The sequence below is a fragment of the Oncorhynchus clarkii genome, chromosome 2, assembly GCF_045791955.1.
Source record: "Oncorhynchus clarkii lewisi isolate Uvic-CL-2024 chromosome 2, UVic_Ocla_1.0, whole genome shotgun sequence".
Classification (NCBI taxonomy): Eukaryota; Metazoa; Chordata; class Actinopteri; order Salmoniformes; family Salmonidae; genus Oncorhynchus; species Oncorhynchus clarkii.
In genome coordinates, this window is record NC_092148.1 from 73,573,180 (window position 1) to 73,594,046 (window position 20,867).

The 20,867-nt window shown below is 44.2% G+C and overlaps 2 protein-coding genes across 3 annotated transcripts; one reads left to right on the forward strand and one right to left on the reverse strand.

The window, feature by feature from the left end:
* Positions 1-994: 994 nt before the first annotated feature.
* LOC139373301 (intraflagellar transport associated protein) lies at positions 995-18,461 on the reverse strand. Of its 2 annotated transcripts, none has more exons than XM_071113668.1 (7): positions 18,436-18,461; positions 15,522-15,710; positions 15,128-15,288; positions 14,157-14,231; positions 13,752-13,815; positions 1,753-1,916; positions 995-1,488 (listed from the first exon to the last, which is right to left on the reverse strand). In XM_071113668.1, exons 2-7 carry the CDS (start codon positions 15,652-15,654, stop codon positions 1,381-1,383), a joined length of 705 nt encoding a protein of 234 aa, XP_070969769.1. In that variant the 5' UTR covers positions 15,655-15,710; positions 18,436-18,461; the 3' UTR covers positions 995-1,380. The 2 variants fall into 2 exon arrangements, with proteins under 2 accessions (XP_070969769.1, XP_070969780.1); XM_071113679.1 differs by having other exon boundaries at positions 1,031-1,488; positions 16,487-18,443.
* On the forward strand, positions 17,656-20,629 carry LOC139373296 (recombination activating gene 2). The gene is made up of 2 exons (XM_071113653.1): positions 17,656-17,740; positions 18,807-20,629. The coding sequence occupies exon 2, from the start codon at positions 18,821-18,823 to the stop codon at positions 20,420-20,422; it is 1,602 nt and encodes a 533-aa protein (XP_070969754.1). The 5' UTR covers positions 17,656-17,740; positions 18,807-18,820; the 3' UTR covers positions 20,423-20,629.
* Positions 20,630-20,867: the final 238 nt, after the last annotated feature.

The window sequence follows — 20,867 nt, forward strand, 5'->3', positions numbered from 1 at the left end:
AGGGACCTTACAGATAATTGTATGTATGGGGCACAGAGATGAGGTAGTCATTCAAAAATCACGTTAAACACTATTATCGCACACAGAGTGAGTCCATGCAATTTATTAAGACATTTTCTACTCCTGAACTTATTTAGGCTTGCCATAGCAAAGGGGTTGAATACTTATTGACTTAAGACATTTCAGCTTTTCATTTTTAATTATTTTGTAAACATTTCAGGGAAAGAATAATTCCACTTTGACATTATGGGGTATTGTGTATAGGCCAGTGACAAAAACAAATCTAAATTTAAACCATTTTAAATTCAGGATGTAACACAACAAAATGTGGAAAAAGTAAAGGGGTGTGAATACTTTCTGAAGGCAATGTAAATGCCAGCTCGCCCATACAACACAAGGAACCGTGTTCCATTGAATGCTAGCTTTTCAAATGTGTCTGCTCTTTAACTTTTAACACGTAACTGTGAAAAGGTCTTGTCCTCTTTAGGCTTGTTCCAACCCTGCCACCCACCAATTAAATGTGAGGTGACAGGAACATCCATTAAATATGCATTGCGTTCAGACTGAGTAGGCTACACACGCGTCGCGTTGCACACATTCTTCTTAATGTTTTAAAGTAAACCAACAGTCCACACTGGAAGATGTATTTTGCTTTTCTGCAGTATGAACTCGTCAACACCTGTCACTCTCTCACTCTCTTACACGCACACACACTAACGCTCTCTCTTACACACACAAATACTTTAGATGTCAAATCACAAACGAACCACTGACACAACAACATAGCATTAGTTAGAGGGAACTATTTGGAATGTGCTTTCAGGTTATATAGCCTGCTCAGTGCACCTCCCAGAGCTCTTTGTTCCAATGCAAAGGCACAGTGAGACACAGGCTGTAGCTACAGGGAATTAATTACAGTACAGGGTGTTTACCCAGTGGGGTACGAGCACGCACACACACACGCACGTACGCACATACACACAAATTACCTCTTACACACAAACACACAGCTTTTCTGCTGTGTGATGACTGGTGGGCAGAGCCTCTATGTTCCTGTGTGTCGTCATTCATCAGTGACCAGTCTCACAGCCCAAAACATTGTGATTATTCCTGATCCAGAGGAGAGAATTCAGATAAGCTGTGCCATTAGCTTAGCACTATTTACAGTACATGAAGTCTGTGCTGTGGTGTGTTCCTTTAAAATAGTCCTTTTCAAACACAGTTTTGGTGTTGCTCTGTTCTAATATTACACTTAGTAGCAGGAATGACAGGAAGGATGCTGTTTTCAGGAGTGGTTTATTAGTCCAGTTAAATGGTAAGTTGGGTAATTTGATGTGGTATGACACAAGGCTCTCCCAGACAGTGGTCCCTGCACAGAGGTCATACACCAGTGTTGAACTGTGGGAGGAGATGTTTGCTAGACAGCACAACATTGTCGTAGTCAAAGTTCTCATCCAGGTTGAAAGGCAAAACCTCTTCACTGTCACTCTGTGAAAAGTCAATGACATGAATTAAGTTGCCTATACTGTATATAGACAGACCCCTCTCGCATGACTTTAGCACAGAAAGACTGGCTTATATAACAACACTTATGAATGATTAACATAACTCTCAAACAAAATATACCAACTGCAAGTTCCATTTTCCTGGTCAACTAATTGCGGAGTCAACTAAGCTGTTCCTGGGGTGGGTAAATGTTATCTTCATCTTAGTGTCTTTATGTCATAGATTAGTAAATGTCCTTTCTTGTACCTGTCCCTGTGGTGGCGTGTCCTGCTGCTGTCCTCGTGTCCCCGGCCGTGTCCCCGTCGTCCTGCCTGTGGAGGTCAGGTCCAGCTGGGTCAGATGACAGAAGGAGGGCAGGTAGGCAGGGAGTTCCTCCTCCACCTCCCCTGGTAGAACCCGAACCCCACCATCTGAGAAAAGAGGAGAGAAGACACACAGGATGAGGACTCAACAGTGTCTTCTTTCTGCTTCTAGCTGTCCTTCCTCAGTAACTTGAAAAAGAAGGAGAGAACATCACACAGGATTAAGACCCCTCTTTGACGGTATGCACAGTTCACGGAGTGTGGCTTGAATAGGATTCACATAGTGAGACTGAACTGACCATTAAGTTTTCACTCAGAGCAGCCGGCCTTTTCAAGTGGCACTCCTTGAAAAGTTAGATCATTTTAGTTAATTGGGATTCAATAGCTCCTGAAGATCTAAGCCATTGTATTATTTCCAGAAGATCAGAGTAAGTACATCATTATGCAAATGATTATCACATTGGCTTTGTTCGGTGCCATCATCAAACACAATTCAGAAGTGTGACAATCAAATTACAGAAAAAGAGAAGTGACTCTTTGTTCAATTAAAATCAGACTCCAGTAGGTTAGAAAGGGCTGCTCATCACCACAATTGAATTGTATCACTAGGAAATCGTGTATAGAAATGATAATTTTACGAGTAATGATTTTACCTCCTCAAGTTCTCACCACAGTGGGCACTACACACTGTAACATAATACAACTCCTGCAAAATCCAGTCGCGAGCTGTCCAGTGACGCAAGCCTACCAGACGAACTAAATACCTTCTATGCTCGCTTCGAGGCTAGCAACACTGAACCATGCATGAGAGCACCAGCTGTTTCGGACGACTGTGTGATCACGCACAAAATGCACAAAACGCCAAGGTAACTTGTCTAAATGACACCTCGTAGCATTCGCATCTGTAACCATGAAATGCTTTGAAAGGCTGGTGGCTCATATCAACACCATCATCCCAGACAACATGGACCCACTCCAATTCACATACCGCCCCAAAAGATGACGCAATCTCTATTGCATTCCACACTGTCCCATCTGGACAAAAGGAACACCTACGTGAGAATGCTGTTCATTGAGCTGCCCTCCAATCTCATCACTAAACTAAGGACCCTGAGATTAAACACCTTCCTCTGCAACTGGAACCTGGACTTCCTGATGCGCTGCCCCCAAGTGGTGAGGGTAGGCAACAACACATCCGCCACACTGACCCTCAACATGGCGACCCCTCGGGGGTACCTGCTTAGTCCCCTCCTGTTCACCCACGACTGTGTGGCCGCGCACAACTCCAGCACCCTCATTGTGTTTGCCCACGACAATGTGGTGGTGGTAGGCCTGTTCATGGACAACAATGAAACAGCCTACAGAGACCTGGCAGTGTGGTGCCAGGACAACAACCTCTCCCTCAACGTCAGCAAAACAGAGCTGATCGTGGACTACTGGAAATGGAGGGCCGAGTACACCCCCATCCACATCGACAGGGTTGTAGTGGAGCAGGTCGAGAGCGTGAAGTTCATCGGTGTTCATATCACTAGGGAATTATCATGGTCCACACACACCAACACAGTCATGAAGACTGCACGACAACACCTCTTCCCCTCAGAAGGCTGAACAGATTTGGCATGGGCCCTCAAATCCTCAAAAGGTTCAACAGCTGCACCATCGAGAGCATCTTGACTGGCTGCATCACCGCTTGGAATGGCAACTGTTTGGCATATGACTGCAAGGTGCTATAGAGGGTAGTGCGTATGGCCCAGTACATCACTGAGGCCAAGCTCCCTGCCATCTATGGCCTCTATACCAGGCGGTATAAGTGAAAGGCCCTAAAAATTGTCAAAGACTCCAGCCACCCAAGTCATAGACTGTTCTCTCTGCTACCGCACGGCAAGCGGTACCGATGCACCAAGTCTGGATACAGTCCCAAAATGGTTTGCATGTCAGCAGTCAGGTTTTCAAGATATTGGACATTCAAGAACCAAAGTGTCACTTGACACATCATGATGATGTGTTTTTCATCATATAATACATTTTTGGAGCAAGAGACAAACCATTTTGGGACTGTATCAACACTGGATTCATGAAAAGAATAGTTGTTTTTGAGTGGAGTTTTCCTTTAATTTAGCAACTACATGCTTCACTCCATTTCAAAAGATTTTCACTCAACTGAACACGCCCCAGGAGTATCTGTCTTTCTGCTCCTCCTGTCAGACACATCCGACTAGTGTCGCACGGTATATAAAAAAAAGGTACTTTTCGGATACTAGAACATGAAAAACGGTTCGGTACTTCTGTGAAATGTGTCTCACGAATCACGCCTGTCTATCTGCACAGCCGACCCCTTATTATAGCACGCACTGTGCCTGCTCCACTTACTCATGACACACTTGAATAATGCAACACGTCATGTAGAAATGTTGAAACTGTTGATTACTGTTCACAAAAGAATGTCCATAAAGGCTAAAACACTTTACAATGGAAGAAGATAGCTTCCAGCTCTGTAAGCTACCGGTAACTTTCCTTGCTAGATGACAGCTAAAGCTGACATCCATTCACTACCCTAGTACTTTGTTTGTGATAATATGCAAACCAGAAGGCAACATATGCTGATTTCAAAGCTGATTGCCACCGAAAACTTTATTAATTCACTTACTCCCGTCTACCCCAAAGATGATCTATAGAGTGTTGAGGAGGAGGAGCGCTGTGAACCCATTTAGTCATTCATTGTTGGCATTGGTGCTCTGTAGAGTTGCTATTTTCTCGAGTAAATTCAATCGTGACATTCCTGGAACTACTCATTATACTAATAAAGTCCAATTAAATCAACAAATAGTATAAAAAAGGTTAAGGTATACTGTATCTGGCTGTGTTGGCAAAATCACTACATATACCATCGAGCCAAGCTGGGAGAGGCTGCCCATTGACAATTCCAAGACCAGTCAGAAATGTCCAGCTAACCCTACCTCAATGACACCAGTGAATTTCAAAACTGAACTTGGATCTGCATTAAGTAGCAATGATATCCTTTGCCACCATTGTCTTACGACACAACAGATAGCTCGAATCAGTCATGACAATTCAACACAACAATAAATATTTTTATTTCCATTGAATTTCTTAGTTACCTTGATTGTATAACTAGCAACAACGTTTTGATGTTGAGGGTGCAGTATTTAGGAAGTTTAGCAATGAGGATGAAAACTAGCATAGTTCAGCTAGTTTAGCCAGTGAAAACAAGAGTGGGACAGGATATAGCTGGGCGCATATGCACTCTAGGCTAATTCAGTGCACAGACTTGAGTTTTTATGCCCAGATATCAGGAGCTGGCGGCGAAAAGTTCCATTAAATTGGGTGGTTCGAGCCCCGAATGCTGATTGGCCGACAGCCGTGGTATATCAGAGCGTATACCACAGGTATTTACTGATTAAATTAAGTTGGTAAACAGTTTAGAATAGCAATAAGTCACCTCAGGGGTTTGTGATATATAGCCAATATACAGGGCTGTGTCCAGGCACTCCACATTGTGTCATACATAAAAACAGCCCTTAGCTGTGGTATATTGGCCATATACCACACCCCCTCGGGCCCTATTGCTTAATTATACAATTCAGAGACTGAAACAAATCCATCAGATGACAAATATTTATAATTTTGGTAATGAGTATCGTGATGGTATAGAGCAGGGGTGTCAAACCCATTCTACGGAGGGCCGAGTGTCTGCAGGTTAAGACCTAGACAACCAGGTGAGGGGAGTTCCTTACTAATTTGTGACCTTAATTCATCCATCAAGTACAAGGGTGGTGCGAAAACCCGCAGACACTCGGCTCACAACCAAAATTCTGGTATCGTGACAACACTAATCCAAACAGGACACTAAGCCTGCTGTAACTCTGCAGTGAAACGAATCTCTATCAGAATGCAAAGCCACACTACGAACCCATATTTCCTCTGACAGTTTCTCCAGAATACAGATCCTGCAGCATGCAGCAGGGGGACTCAACAACAGCATGAGAGAAAGGGTCACAGACAACAGGTGAGGGATGGTTGGCTGGCTGGCTGGCAGGCATATGAAAGACATCAATGGGGCGGAGGAGATTTAATCTGAATTAAAAAGGCCTTGGTCGGCTGTAATCATCTCTGCCAGCCAGCTAATGTAACCCACATCCAGAGAACACAGAGATGAGAGAGAGAGAGGAGCCTCAAATAGCAGGACCCAAAACACGCTCCTGATAATAGGACCCTGACCAAAACATCAGGGCGATGGAGAGCGATCAAACTGAAAAGGACAGGCCTAGACAACTGTCAAAGAGAGGGTAGGTATACAATTATGTGTCTCCATGCGTTCATAAAAGGGAATTTAAATCAATTAGAGAGGAGCAGAGACCATTAAATATTGACATTTCTCCTTGGCTTGGCTTGGCAGCCACAGGGCCGGTGTTGATCCTAATTAAACAGCTAATTACTCTCACTGTGAAAGTCACACTGGGATGGGAGGATGGAGCAGGGGAGGGGAGGTGGAGGGAGACGAGAGGATGAGGAAGCAAAACAAAAAATGAGTTGGTGAAGGGACACCACCTTGTGTATTATGTGCAGATGAGAAAGTCACACATTGAGCACGGTTACATGCACACAATAATACGAGTCAGATTAATATACATTTGTTTAAAACATTTAGATGCTTTGCAAGAAGAACAATTTCCCTAATAATTCTGTTTACATGGGCACATCTGAAATCAGGCTACCTGATGGAACTTTTGATGCAGAAAATCGGCAATCAAAATAAACGTTCTACCACAGTGACCATGTTATATTTGCGAAGCCTATTTGATTCTGAGTTTGGACATATAAAGTTTGTTTATGAAAACTTTTTCTAAGATGCATACTTTTAGTTTTTGCGAACTCTCTTCACTCACTCATAAGAGGAAGGCTTGTGCTATCAGTGCTGCCACATGCACAGATCAAACACACCTCTGGAACACCGATTAAGCGGTTTACATGTCCTAATAATTAGAAAGATTTCTCAGAAAACCAGGTGTTTTAATCGGTGTATGCTTACTTTGATTTTGACCTTACACCGATTACGATAAACAGAGTAAGGTTTACATTACTATTTTTACACTCGGGCTACTGACATTATCAGTTTAATATCGAATTATTAGTGGGCATGTAAACTACATATAGGTAAACAAGTACTCTCTAAGGATGTTTAACTTAAAGACAAAAATCACCTAGAGGACACAGCTACAGTGGTTTGTTATGTCTTGGAGACACCTTTAGTCAGTGTCAGAATGGGTAATCAAAAATAAACGGGTCTTAAATGTGACCAGTTTCAGGAAACTAGGCGTATGTCACAAGCCACGACTTCACAGGAGGGCCATTTGAATGTTTTTTTTATCAAAATGCATTTTTTTGGCAGAAATGCCTTCTGGAGCATAACAAATAACAAACTTGCATGCCATCTGTAAATATGAATAAAATTGTTAAATTACGAGCCAGAAAAAGTGAGCAACCTTCCCAGTAGCCATTTGGCTGAGATATTGAGTGGGCTGGACATGCCGAGAGAGGGGTTCGGATTGGTCTGCCATATAGAAGGCTTCTGTCTATTTCAGTTGGTCAGTCTGTGTTGTTAATCCTGTGTAACGCAGCTTTTTTTTATGTATCGTGTAGTGGAGCTGCATACGTGTTGCTCTCCACTTTCTGGAGGATCGAGTTTTGAAATCAGTACTATTAGAGTATGATAGCTAAGGAGAAAAAACCTGTCTCCGGATTACATCTTCAAACTAAGGGTAACCGTGGCATGGCATCCGTGACAGGGAGACTCATCCATGACGTAAGATAGTCTAGTTAGCTACATTTTCAGATATTACACGTTTGACAGAAAGTGGTTTTATTTCAAGCTAAAGTGTACTGTTAGCTAGCTAGATAACGTTAGCTGGCTGGCTCCCTAGCTAACGTTACGTGTATGACGTTATTATTCGTCTCCCAGAACCGTTTGCTTTGCTAGTTAGAGCCTAATGTTAGCTAGCTAACATTGAACTTGGTTGGTTAGCTCCCAGCAGATTCATGCAGGGTAGTAACGACATGATTTGGCACTATGTTTATTGTTGTTTAACTAGCTAAACATTAGCTGTCTGGCTCGTTAGTTAACGTTACATGGTGTGTGTGATCTTACACATTGTTTACCTAGCTAGGTTCATTGTTTGCCTAGCTAGCTAGCTACATGTCTTAAGCTAAAGTGTACTGTTAACCAGCTAGCTAACGTTAAACCTGGTTAGTTAGCTCCCAGCAGATACATGAAGGGTAGTAACAACATGATTTGGCACTATGCTCATTGTTGTTTAACTAGCTAACGTTAGCTGGCTGGCTTGTTAGCCAACGTTACGTGATGTGTGGGACCTTACATATTGTTTACCTAGAGCTAGGTTCATTGTTTACATAGCTAGCTAGCTAGCTAGCTAGCTACGTGTTTTAAGCTAAAGTGTACAAAACCGTTGAATATGGCCGGTGTCGGTAAAAGTCTGCAAACAGCATAATACAATTGTTGCCAGCGTTTTTGACACAAAGATCAACTGTACTGGTTGTTCATGCTCTGATCTTGTCCCATCTTGATTGCTGTGCGATAATATGGTCAAGTGCAGCAAAGAAAGCCCTAGCAAAACTGCAGCTGGCTCAAAACAAAGCAGCATGCCTTGCCCTTAACTGCACACACAGAACTAACATCAACAGCATGCATGATAGCCTTTCATGGTTGAAGAGAAATTGACTCTTCTCTTCTAGTCTTTTTAAGAAACATTTGTATGTTGAAAATGCCTAACCACTTGTATAATCTATTTGCATACACTTCAAACAGACATACATACCTACCGAATGGCACAGCGGTCTAAGGCACTGCATCTCAGTGCAAGAGGCTTCACTACAGTCCCTGGTTCGAATCCAGGCTGTATCATATACGGCTGTGATTGAGAGTCCCATAGGGTGGCTCACAATTGGCCCAGCATCGTCCAGGTTTGGCCGGGGAAGACCGTCATTGTAAATAAGAATATGTTCTTAACTGACTTGCCTCGTTAAATAAAGGTAAAAAAAATTAAATTAAAAAAAATACCCCACCAGACACGCCACTATGGGTTTCATCACGGTACCCAAACCAAAAACAAATGTAATTCTTTGTTCAGTTGTGTAGAGCCATAACACTGTGGAATGCTCTGCCACCAGATGTTACTAAGGCAAAAAGAAAGTTTAGCTAGAAAAAAAAAACATATTGTATAACAACGCTTCTCCTCTGTCTAAACATCTAATTTAACTGTAATTATTATATAACAGTGTGTATATATGAATAGTGAGTAAATTTTATTTTTGTTGTCTCCTGGTGTATTTCCAATATACACTCGGCTGACAGTTTATTAGGTACACCACCCCTTTCACAAAAATATTTCACTCCTACAGACAGTGAGTCAAGTGGCCGTGATTGGGAGTCCCATAGAGCAGCGCACAATTGGCCCAGCGTCGTCCGGGTTTGACCGGAGTAGGCCGTCATTGTAAATAAGAATTTGTTCTTAACCGACTTGCCTCGTTAAATAATAATACATACATAAATGGTGTGGGGATTGTTTTCCTGGCACACGCTAGGTCCCTTGATACCAATTGAACAACGTTTGAACGCCGTACCTTGTAGAATCCATACCCCGAAGAATTCAGGTTGTTCCAGAGGCAAATGAAATTGAGCAAGTTGGAAATTGAGCAAGTTGAGATGACTAAACTGCTTGGAGTATCCCTAGATTGTAAACTATCATGGTCAAAACATATTGATGCAGTCGTAGTTAAGCTGGGGAGAAGTCTGTCTATAATAAAGTGATGGTCTGCCTTCTTAACAACACTATCAACAAGGCAGGTCCTACAGGCCCTAGTTTTGTTGCACCTTGACTACTATTCAGTCGTGTGGTCAGGTGCCACAAAAAAAGGACTTAGGAAAATTGCAATTGGCTCAGAACAAGGCAGCACGGCTAGCCTTTGGATGTACACAGAGAGCTAATATGAATAATATGCATGTCAATCTCTCCTGGTTGAAAGTGGAGGAGAGATTGACTTCATTACTACTTTTATTTGTGAGAGGTATTGACATGTTGAATGCACCAAGCTCTGTCTAAACTACTGGCACACAGCTGAGACACCCATGCATACCCCACAAGACATGCCACAAGAGGTCTTTTCACAATCCCCAAGTCCAGAACAGACTATGGGAGGCACACAGTACTACATGGAGCCATGACTACATGGAACTCTATTCCACATCAAGCAACTGACGCAAGCAGTAAAATTACATTTAAAAAACAGATTAAAAAAACACCTTATGGAACAGCGGGTACTGTGAAGCAACACAAACATTGGCACAGACACATGCATACACACACACACGATAACATACGTACTATACATACACATGGATTTAGTACTGTAGATATGTGGTAGTGTTGGAGTAGGGTCCTGAGGGCACACAGTGTGTTGTGAAATCTGTGAATGTATTGTAATGTTTTTAAAATTGTACAAACTGCCTTAATTTTGCTGAACCCCAGGAAGAGTAGCTGCTATATAAAGTACAAAAAAAGGGGGGTACGACGAAATGTATAACTTATTTTATGTAATATCTCATGTTCTGTACTTTGTCATGTATTATTACGTTTTATGTGGACCCCAGGAAGAGTAGCTTCTGCATGTGCAGTAGCTAATGGGAATCCTAATACACTAAACAAAACCTTACATATACTTTTCTCAGACGCAACTAAAACCCATCACAGCAGCCATCACCCCTGACAGTCAGATTCATTCGGACGCTGAGCAGTCATCGATCCTGTCGTAAAGGCAATTACGATGTACTCAGTGTCAGAAAGACGCAGCAGAACCACCTTCCCCAGCACTCCCCTCCTCCTCTCCACCTGCTTTTACGCCCAGCACATTGATAACTATACTGTACATGCTAATCAAGGTGGGAGTTCACTGTCAGACGTTTGTGGGCATCAGCACCTTGGACTAGCAGCCAGGGTGACAATGACACCCTCCCAGTGATTTTAACACTGTTTGGCACAAAACACTGATACTTACTTAGTCAACCCTCTCCTCATTACCAATCCCCTTTCCCCATCAAGTTAGGAAGGACACACCCCAGGCCTGGCTGCAACCCCATTGTAAACACCCTCACAAATCAAATCAAAGTTTATTTGTCACGTGCGCCGAATACAACCTTACAGTGAAATGCTTACTTACAGGCTCTAACCAATAGTGCAAAAAAAAGTATTAGGTGAACAATAGGTAAGTAAAGAAATAAAACAACAGTAAATAGAACAGCTATATACTGTACAGTAGTGAGGCTATAAAAGTAGCGAGGCTACATACAGACACCGGTTAGTCAGACTGATTTAAGGTAGTATGCACATGTAGATGTGGTTAAAGTGACTATGCATATATGATGAATAGAGAGTAGCAGTACCATAAAAGAGGGGTTGGCGGGTGGGACACAATGCAGGTAGCCTGGTTAGCCAGTGTGCGGGAGCACTGGTTGGTCGCCCCAATTGAGTTAGTATGTACTTGAATGTATAGTTAAAGTGACTATACATGTATGATAAACAGAGAGTAGAGGCAGCGTAAAAAGAGGGGTTGGGGGGGCACACAATGCAAATAGTCCGGGTAGCCATTTGATTACCTGTTCAGGAGTCTTATGGCTTGGGGGTAAAAACTGTTGAGAAGCCTTTTTGTCCTAGACTTGGCACTCCGGTACCGCTTGCCATGCGGTAGTAGAGAGAACATTCCATGACTGGGGTGGCTAGGGTCTTTGACCATTTTTAGGGCCTTCCTCTGACACCACCTGGTGTAGAGGTCCTGGATGGCAGGCAGCTTAGCCCCAGTGATGTGCTGGGCCGTACGCGCTACCCTCTGTAGTGCCTTGTGGTCAGAGGGCGAGCCATTGCCGTACCAGGCAGTGATGCAACCGGTCAGGATGCTCTCGATGTTGCAGCTGTAGAACCTTTTGAGGATCTCAGGACCCATGCCAAATCTTTTTAGTTTCCTGAGGGGGAATAGGCTTTGTCGTGCCCTCTTCACAACTGTCTTGGTGTGTTTGCACCATTCTAGTTTGTTGGTGATGTGGACACCAAGGAACTTGAAGCTCTCAACCTGCTCCACTACAGCCCCGCCAATGAGAATGGGGGCGTGCTCGGTCCTCCTTTTCCTGTAGTCCACAATCATCTCCTTAGTCTTGGTTACGTTGAGGGATAGGTTGTTATTCTGGCACCACCCGGCCAAGTCTCTGACCTCCTCCCTATAGGCTGTCTCGTCGTTGATCAGGCCTACCACTGTTGTGTCGTCTGCAAACTTAGTGATGGTGTTGGAGTCTTGCCTGGCCATGCAGTCGTAAGTGAACAGGGAGTACAGGAGGGGACTGAGCATGCACCCATGGGGAGCTCCAGTGTTGAGGATCAGCGTGGCAGATGTGTTGCTACCTACCCTCACCACCTGGGGGCGGCCCGTCAGGAAGTCCAGGATCCAATTGCAGAGGGAGGTGTTTAGTCCCAGGATCCTTAGCTTAGTGATGAGCTTTGAGGGTACTATGGTGTTGAACGCTGAGCTGTAGAAGTGAATAGCATTCTCACATAAGTGTTTATTTTGTCCAGGTGGGAAAGGGCAGTGTGGAGTGCAATAGAGATTGCATCATCTGTGGATCTGTTTGGGCGGTATGCAAATTGGAGTGGGTCTAGGGTTTCTGGGAAAATGGTGGTGATGTGAGCCATGACCAACCTTTCAAAGCACTTCATGGCAACGGTCGTGAGTACTATGGGTCTGTAGTCATTTAGGCAGGTTGCCTTTGTGTTCATGGGCACAGGGACTATGGTAGTCTGCTTGAAACATTTTGGTATTACAGACTCAATCAGGGACATGTTGAAAATGTCAGTGAAGACACCTGCCAGTTGGTCAGCACATGCCTGGAGCACACGTCCTGGTAATCTGTCTGGCACCGCAGCCTTGTGTACATTGACCTGTTTAAAGGTCTTACTCACGTCGGCTACGGAGAGCGTGACCACACAGTCGTCCGGAAGAGCTGATGCTCTCATGCTTGCCTCGAAGCGAGCATAGAAGTGATTTAGCTCGTCTGGTAGGCTTGTGTCACTGGGCAGCTCACACACTGGGCAGCTCACACATACACACACAACATGTTGTGGAGGTGTCTGGTTGTTACTGTTGGGCTCAGCATCAGGGTTGGCGTTAGGGCCCTGTACCTCTGTGTATGGAGATGTAGTTTGCACACGGTCTATGTATCCCTCACTACTAAATGAGGACAGAGAGAGCAATACACCACAGAGCAGAGAGCCATTGCCCTTAACACTAATTACAGGGCCGGGGCCACAATTTGCATGTATTGAAAATGCGTAATAGATGGTAATGTATTTCAAATGAATGGCATGACTAGCCTTATTACAGAAATAATATGCACATGACATTAACTAAATCATATTAGAAGGTGAACTCTTAAATGTCTTCTAGGGCTTACTGGCAAACTTCTTCATGTTTCCTTCTTTACATGGATTATTAAGAATATATTCTACTTTTCACTGAGATTTTCCTTTCTTTGAGGAAATAATGAAAGAACTCTGGAGCGCTGTAATTTACTGTCAAAGAAGCTTCGATTAATGGAACCATTCTCCGTGAAATAGCATTGTGGACTCAAAGGCTCATATCAATACTGCATGGCAAGGCGATAACTTTCTAATTCTACCGTAATCAGTGAAGATTAGGATAAATTAATGTTAATGATGATCCATGCACACTCTTAAATTACTTTAGAAGAAACAAGAATGCCATTATACAGTGCCAAGAAAGTTATTTTCCATCTTGTACAATGCACTAATCTAAAATCAGTTCTGGAAACCGGAGAGTTATGAGTGAGAGAACAAGATGCTGTACCTGGGTCAGCAGTTACATCTCCTTCCTCCTCACTGAAGTCCCCAACATCCAGGTAGTTATCCAGCTATATACAGAGAACAATGGAGAGTTACTCTTCAATCAACAATTCTCAAATCAGAAAACAAGAGAAAGTGATTATTACTTTTCATGTTGTGTATATTACTGTAGTAAACAAGTTATACATCTGTATTTTGATCGATAGAGACAAAGTATATATCAGTTTATAATATGTGATCATCATGAGTCAATGTGTGTGACCCTGACCGATGTCAGTGACAAATAAATACTTAACAAATTGCAAGCAGTTTTTCAAAAAAATATGCACTAACATAAATATTCCCATATTTAATATACAGTATGGAATTGGGATATTACAACAACATTACTTTAGTCCACAATATCAACCTTGAGAGTTATGCCTGGTGGACAACAGTCTCCATTTCCACAGCTGCCCACAGTCACTCCAGCACCTAGCTCCACCTGCAACCAAACCACAGTCACAAAGAGATACTCACTGCCAGATACTCATGCTGTATATGACCACTGCATTTTTGCTCAAGCAGTTTGACTGTCATTATGACCTCATCAGACACTAAGAGCTCTGTGGGGTCGTGGCCACTACTCCTGTTGATCTATGGCTCCAGTTACATATACGAATGTGTTTGGACAGCTGAGTGCCTCTAAGAGTCCTACAGATGCTGTAGGATCTTGTGCTCACTCAACTCTTCCAAATAATCCCCAGTGAGATTAATTGGAAACCAAATATGGGATCCTATCCCAGACTTTCAGTTTCAGTGTGTAACTTGCTGATGTGTAGTATTGATAACAGCAGAGAGAACCTTTAATCAGAATCATGGTTAAATCAATAGCTGGCATAGCCTGAGGTCCTAAGTACTGTTCATGCTCCAATGTACACATCTGAAGTAAACCTTCCTGCTCCTGAAACAATCCACTAATTTGGTTTAGGAAAATGGGATAACACTGAAATAGATGGAGGGAACAGAAATAAACCAAGGGAGACCGACAGAGAGAAAAAGAGAGAGAGAAATTGTATTTTATTTTAAAAATACCTTTATTGGCCCAATAGTTACATCATTAAAACACGGAACCAAGCTCCCCCGATGCCCCACACCCCTACAAAGTCCTCCAGAAGGCTTGTTAGTATTGTCATAATGTAGGGCGGCAGGTTTGCAAAGAGAGAGAGAATGAGAGAAAGAGAAGAGAAAAAGAACAAGAAAGAGCAAGAGAACAAGAGAGAGTAAAGGGCTGAGACAGGTGAAAGAGAGGAGGGATTGAAGCCTGGTGGGGTGAGTTTACAGTGTAAGCCTTGAGTCAGTCAAGCCTGTAGGAAAGAGACAGATCTAGGTGTCACTGACCTCCTCCTGATCAGCAGGCAGGACACAGACACTCTGCTGTCCTCTCCTCTCTTCTGCTGCATCCTCTTCTCCATTCCTCCTCAACTCCCCTGATCTCTCCATCTCCCTAGAGAGATGACTGGGTCCAGAGGGCAGAGTCGTGTGTCCACTCCCAGCACTCCCTGTGAGAGGGAGATCAGAAGAGAAAATACATCTGTCTTTGAATCAATTGAATACATGCCTGTAAGGTATCAGCTCTACATGTAATGAAGTCGCAACCCGAGGGCCTTTGATACCAGGCTTGGGGCAATTTAGTTTCCAATTGAATTGCAAAAAATCCTTATGGAAACAAATTAGGTGTGTGAACTGCCTGTGAGACTGACCTGGAGTCAGTCATTGTGTGAAGGAGCCTGACCTGGAGTCAGGTGTGTGAAGGAGGACAGGAACTGGTCGTAGGTCTGTTCTGATGAGCTGCAGAAACACTTCAGGGTCTCCAGGACCACCTCGTCATCAGCCAGACCACCTGAGCCACTCTCCACCCCAGGCATCCTGCCACCAAAAACAGGCCGGCCTGGTACACTGGCAACCCCTGGGTACAGCTCACCTGGGGGAGATAGGAAAATGGGGGAGGGAGAGAGATGTTAAAATCAGTAGCACAGCGGCCATATTGTGCACCACACGGTCTAAGGCACTGCATCTCAGTGCTAGAGGCATCCCTACAGACCCTAGTTCGATTCCAGGCTGTATCACAACCAGCCGTGATTGGAAGTCCCATAGGGCGTGGCGCACAATTGGCCCAGCGTCATCCGGGTTAGGGTTTGGCCGGGGTAGGCCGTCATTGTAAATAAGAATGTTCTTAACTGACTTGCCAAGTTAAATAAAAGGTTAAATAAATAAAATAAAAATTAGCTAGGCCCAGGTGTAATTACCCTGCTGCCGACACTCTGCTCAATCCCAATCACTACAGGGGGAACAATTAAGTATCGCATTAAACAGTGATAAACACTGCAGCAAGTATGATCGTCAGAACATCACAACTGTCACTGCGCCCATTAATCAAAACCGGAATCTTGCAGGAAAGGACTTGTCAGGTATTGAAACATTATAGCGGGGACAGAAACAGGTGCTACAGCACTTTCTAATGACTCTGTTCTACCAATTATACTCTTCAAATCCCTGCATGGCCTGGGATCCATCTCCATGGCTCACTGCTGAGCCTGCCACACACACACACACAACTGCAACGACCCAGCTGCAGCATAAAGCAGACCACTGTGTAGGTAGGTACCTTAAGGAACTGACTGACTGAGCTGGTTTGTTATTCAGTGCTGATTTGGAGGTGTATTATCTTAACTCATAGAAAAAACATGCCCACAGTACCTATTCAGCTGTTAGGAATGGAGCTTTAGTTCCTGTTTTTGGTGCTGGAGGTACCCCCCTCTAAGCAACAACTCAAAGAGACACAGGTGCTCCGCTGCTTGTTTGTTTTTGAGTTCTAACGTTCTTCCAGGCAATTGTGGTTGCAGCGTTTGTTTTGTACGCTCCCTGAGCCTTCTCACAGCCCCTCCAAAAACACAAAAACATTATGCTAATGGTTGTCAGACAGCTGCTTCCAGCTCACTGTGTGTTTGTGTGTGTGTGTGTGTTCCTCTCTCTCCTCCGGTAGACTACACAATAAGTGGTTAGGCATAATAGAAAAGGAATTCAAGCTAGAGTAGAACTAGAAATTAAAAGGAAATAAAGCTGTGCTATTCTCTTCCCTTTCTCTTCTTTAACACAGTATAATGTAAGTCATGCATCAGGTTCAGTGTACCATGTGAGGACATGAATCACAGTCCCACTGACTGCACATGGCACTACACACATGCCACTTAGCTGTAGCGTGGAAAATGCCAAACTGTTCACAGAGGGGATAATGATGGCTCTCCAGCTAAAAAATGGGATACATACAATGAGGCCCTCTGAATGTTCCACAGCTGTAATGACACACACACACACAGGGAGAGAGACAGGGGGCTAATGACCACCTTCCCTTAGATGTAAAAGCAATCTGACAACAATAACGTGGCTGTACTCAGAGTAACAAAGCCAGCTTTTACACTGTCACTGTGAGGAGTCCACAGGAGATGAATGTGATGGAACAGGGAGGATGAGCTGAAGAGAGGGGCTGGAAGGATTGGTGCACTACATTTGCAACTATATAAAGGGCTGGCATTTCCATTAATTGCAAACAGACTGCCTTCAAACTGTAGCAGTCACAACTGTAAGCTACCTTTGGTTCTTCAAGGTTCAATCACAAGAGCAATGACAAAACTAAAGCACAAAAACATTGTTCTTTGCAGAGAAATAAACTCTACTGTGCACAACCTATGATTACTTAACAGTGATTGTATTACCAGCTCAGTCTTATTGCAGTGTAGAGAGCACACCTGCCTGTCAGCAGCAGTCACAGACAGTTAACCTCAAGATCTGTAACTCATCTGAGTTAATCGAGCTTCACAAACTCTGTCAACCACTGTCTGTCTACACAGCTTAGTACTAAAGTTACACAAAGACTAGCCTAACTTATTACAACATTCCACAACACTGTTCTTCGAGACGTTCAAACAGTAACGTTAGCTACTTGAGCAGAAGGTAAGCAATGCTGAAATTCTGCTTTCAATGGAAGATTTGACAATGATCGTAGTAACGTTAGATATGATTATAACTCCAATGGGACAAGAATGTCTAGACATGATCTATAGCTAGCTAGATACATTCATTGTCACATTGGAGTTATAATCATATAGCTAGCTAGATATATATTTTATATATAGTAAGGATTGTAGAAAAGTTAGCTAGCTATTTTATGTCCTAAATTATCTCTTTAGCATAAAGACAGCATACGCTAGATAAGTAACTTAGCATAGCCGTTATTACTGTCTAATTGAGCAGGACATCGCAATGGGACCTTACTAACTAACGTGATTAAATGTAGCAGAATGCTAGCTAGATGGTTTGCGTTGTTTACGTACTGTTATATAAAAAAAATCACAGTTTCTCATTTAAACCATCTTTAGCTATATCTCTGCACATCACATCAAAGATGATTATTGCCGAAGCTAATTTAGGCTAGCTAACGTTAGCTGGCTAGCTAACTTCCAACTAAGCTTAGCCAGCCAAACATGACCACAGCAGGCTACCACATATACTATTACAATCGAAGCTGACACTTGTATCATAGTATTATGTTCATTGTTCACCAAAATCGCTAGCTAACCCGTGTTTAGGAAAAATTGTTAGTTAAAACACGAGTAAAAGGTTGACAACAGAGCGTCGATTCACGTTACCTTCGCTTGGATTTGCGTAGAGCAATGAATGTTGGGAAATGAGTCTTTTGGCTATTTAATTGCACGAAAAGAAAGCGATTAAAAACTACACACTAATAGGAAATGTATCTGACAGTATTTTCTGCAGGTCATAAACGAATTTAGAATAAATAGTTCCTAAATAAACAACAATGAATACATTGGACTGAATTTTTTTTTTTTATCCTACTTGTTCAAACATAGTAAAAGGGCCTTTTCCTTTTAAGACACACAGTTCTGTCACTGATAATCAGACCATATAATTAGAAAGAGACAGACAACCCATGTTTAAAATCCTTCAGTTCAAAAGCAGCAGCTGACTGAGACAATTTTGTGTTGTTGTTTTCCCACAGCCACCTGCGGTAGCATGTCTCTGCAACCACTGACTGCAGTGAACTGTGGCAGCCTCCTGCAGCCTGGCTGCTCCCTGTTACAGCTGGATGGTGACATATTTCTGTTCGGCCAGAAAGGCTGGCCCAGGCGCTCCTGTCCTACTGGGGTCTTCGGGGTACGCCTAAAGCATGGGGAGCTCAAACTGCGACCCATCTCCTTCTCAAATGACTCCTGCTATCTTCCCCCTCTGCGTTGTCCCGCCGTGACCCGCCTTGAGCCCCATGATGGACACCCAGAGGGCTACCTCATCCATGGAGGCCGAACCCCAAACAACGAGATCTCCTCCAGCCTCTACCTGCTGACCCTGGACAGCCGTGGCTGCAACCGCAAAGTGACCCTGCGCTGTCAGGAGAGAGAGTTGGTGGGAGAGCAGCCAGGGCCCCGATACGGCCACACACTTAGCATGGTGCAGAGTCTGGGCAAGCGGGCCTGCGTTGTGTTTGGGGGCAGATCCTACATGCCGGCCGGGGAGCGGAGCACAGAGAACTGGAACAGCGTTGTGGACTGCCCTCCTCAGGTGTTCATCATCGACTTAGAATTTGGCTGCTGCTCTGCCCACACCTTACCTGAGCTCACTGACGGCCAGTCCTTCCACCTAGCTTTGGCAAGAGACGACTATGTCTACTTCCTTGGTGGCCACACTCTGTCGTCTGACTCTCGTCCTCCTCGTGTGTTCTGCCTGCGTGTGGAGCTCCTGCAGGGCAGCCCTCTGCTCTCCTGTGAGCACCTGGACACCGGCCTGTCCATCTCCAGTGCTATTGCCACCCGTGTGGGGCCCTCCCATGAGTACATTATCCTGGGTGGGTATCAGTCAGAGACCCAAAAGAGGATGGAGTGCAGCAGTGTGGTGCTGGATGACTCTGGGATCAGCATCGAGCCCAGAGAGGCCCCTCAGTGGACAGGGGAAATCAGCCACAGCCACACCTGGTTCGGAGGCAGCTTGGGTGGAGGGAGCGCTCTGATTGGGGTCCCCTCTGAGGGCAGGCCAGCCCCGCCCGAAGCACATTACTTCTACCAGGTGTGCTTCCAAAAGGAGGGGGAAGGAGAGGGTGAAGACGGGAACCAGGGCTGCAGCCAGGAGTCCACAGACTTTGAGGACTCCGCCCCTCTGGAGGACTCTGAGGAGCTGTACTTCGGCCGCGAGCCCCATGAGCTGGAGGACAGCAGCGAGGGAGAGGGGGATACGTACAATGAAGAGGATGAGGAGGATGAGACCCAGACAGGCTATTGGGTCAAATGTTGCCTGGGCTGCCAGGTGGACCTCAACACTTGGGAGCCCTACTACTCCACAGAACTGCTGCGGCCAGCCATGATCTACTGCTCCAAAGGGGAGGGAGGCCACTGGGTCCATGCCCAGTGTATGGAGCTGACTGAGGGCCTGCTGGTGAGGCTCTCGCAGGGAAACGGCAAGTACTTCTGCCTGGACCACGGGGGCCTGCCCCGCCAGGAGATGACCCCGCCACGTCAGGTGCTGTCCCTGAAGAGGAGCCCCATGAAACCCCAGCACAGGAAGGGCCCAATGATGCCGAAGATGACACCCGCCAAGAAGCGCTTCTTCAGGAGGCTGTTTGAGTAATGTCTGACCATGCAGTATAGTTATACTTACTCATTGATCAACTGGTTCATAATATGTCATTCTAATTATATGGCCTAAATGCCATATAATTGTTTGATGTGCCATTGCAGCAATTTACTGTTCTCAAACTTATAAGTAAACTGAATTATTTTTTGTGCTTGTTTTTTGATTCCTTACAGTGTTCAATATTTTATGTAATAAACTAAAGTTTTGCAAAAAAAATTATGAAACCGAATTGAATAAAAATGGAAATTAAACCCAGAGTCTATTTGCTTCATGTTCTACTCCCATAAATTACACATAGTGACTTTGTGGCTTGCTGTGTTCACCCTCGTTTTTGGCAGTCATTATCAGGATTCTTTTAGAATATTTGAGGTTTGTCAAGCCAAATTTTCTTTGGAAGGTAGGCTAATACTGCTTGGACTGGCACAACTGTATGTAAACC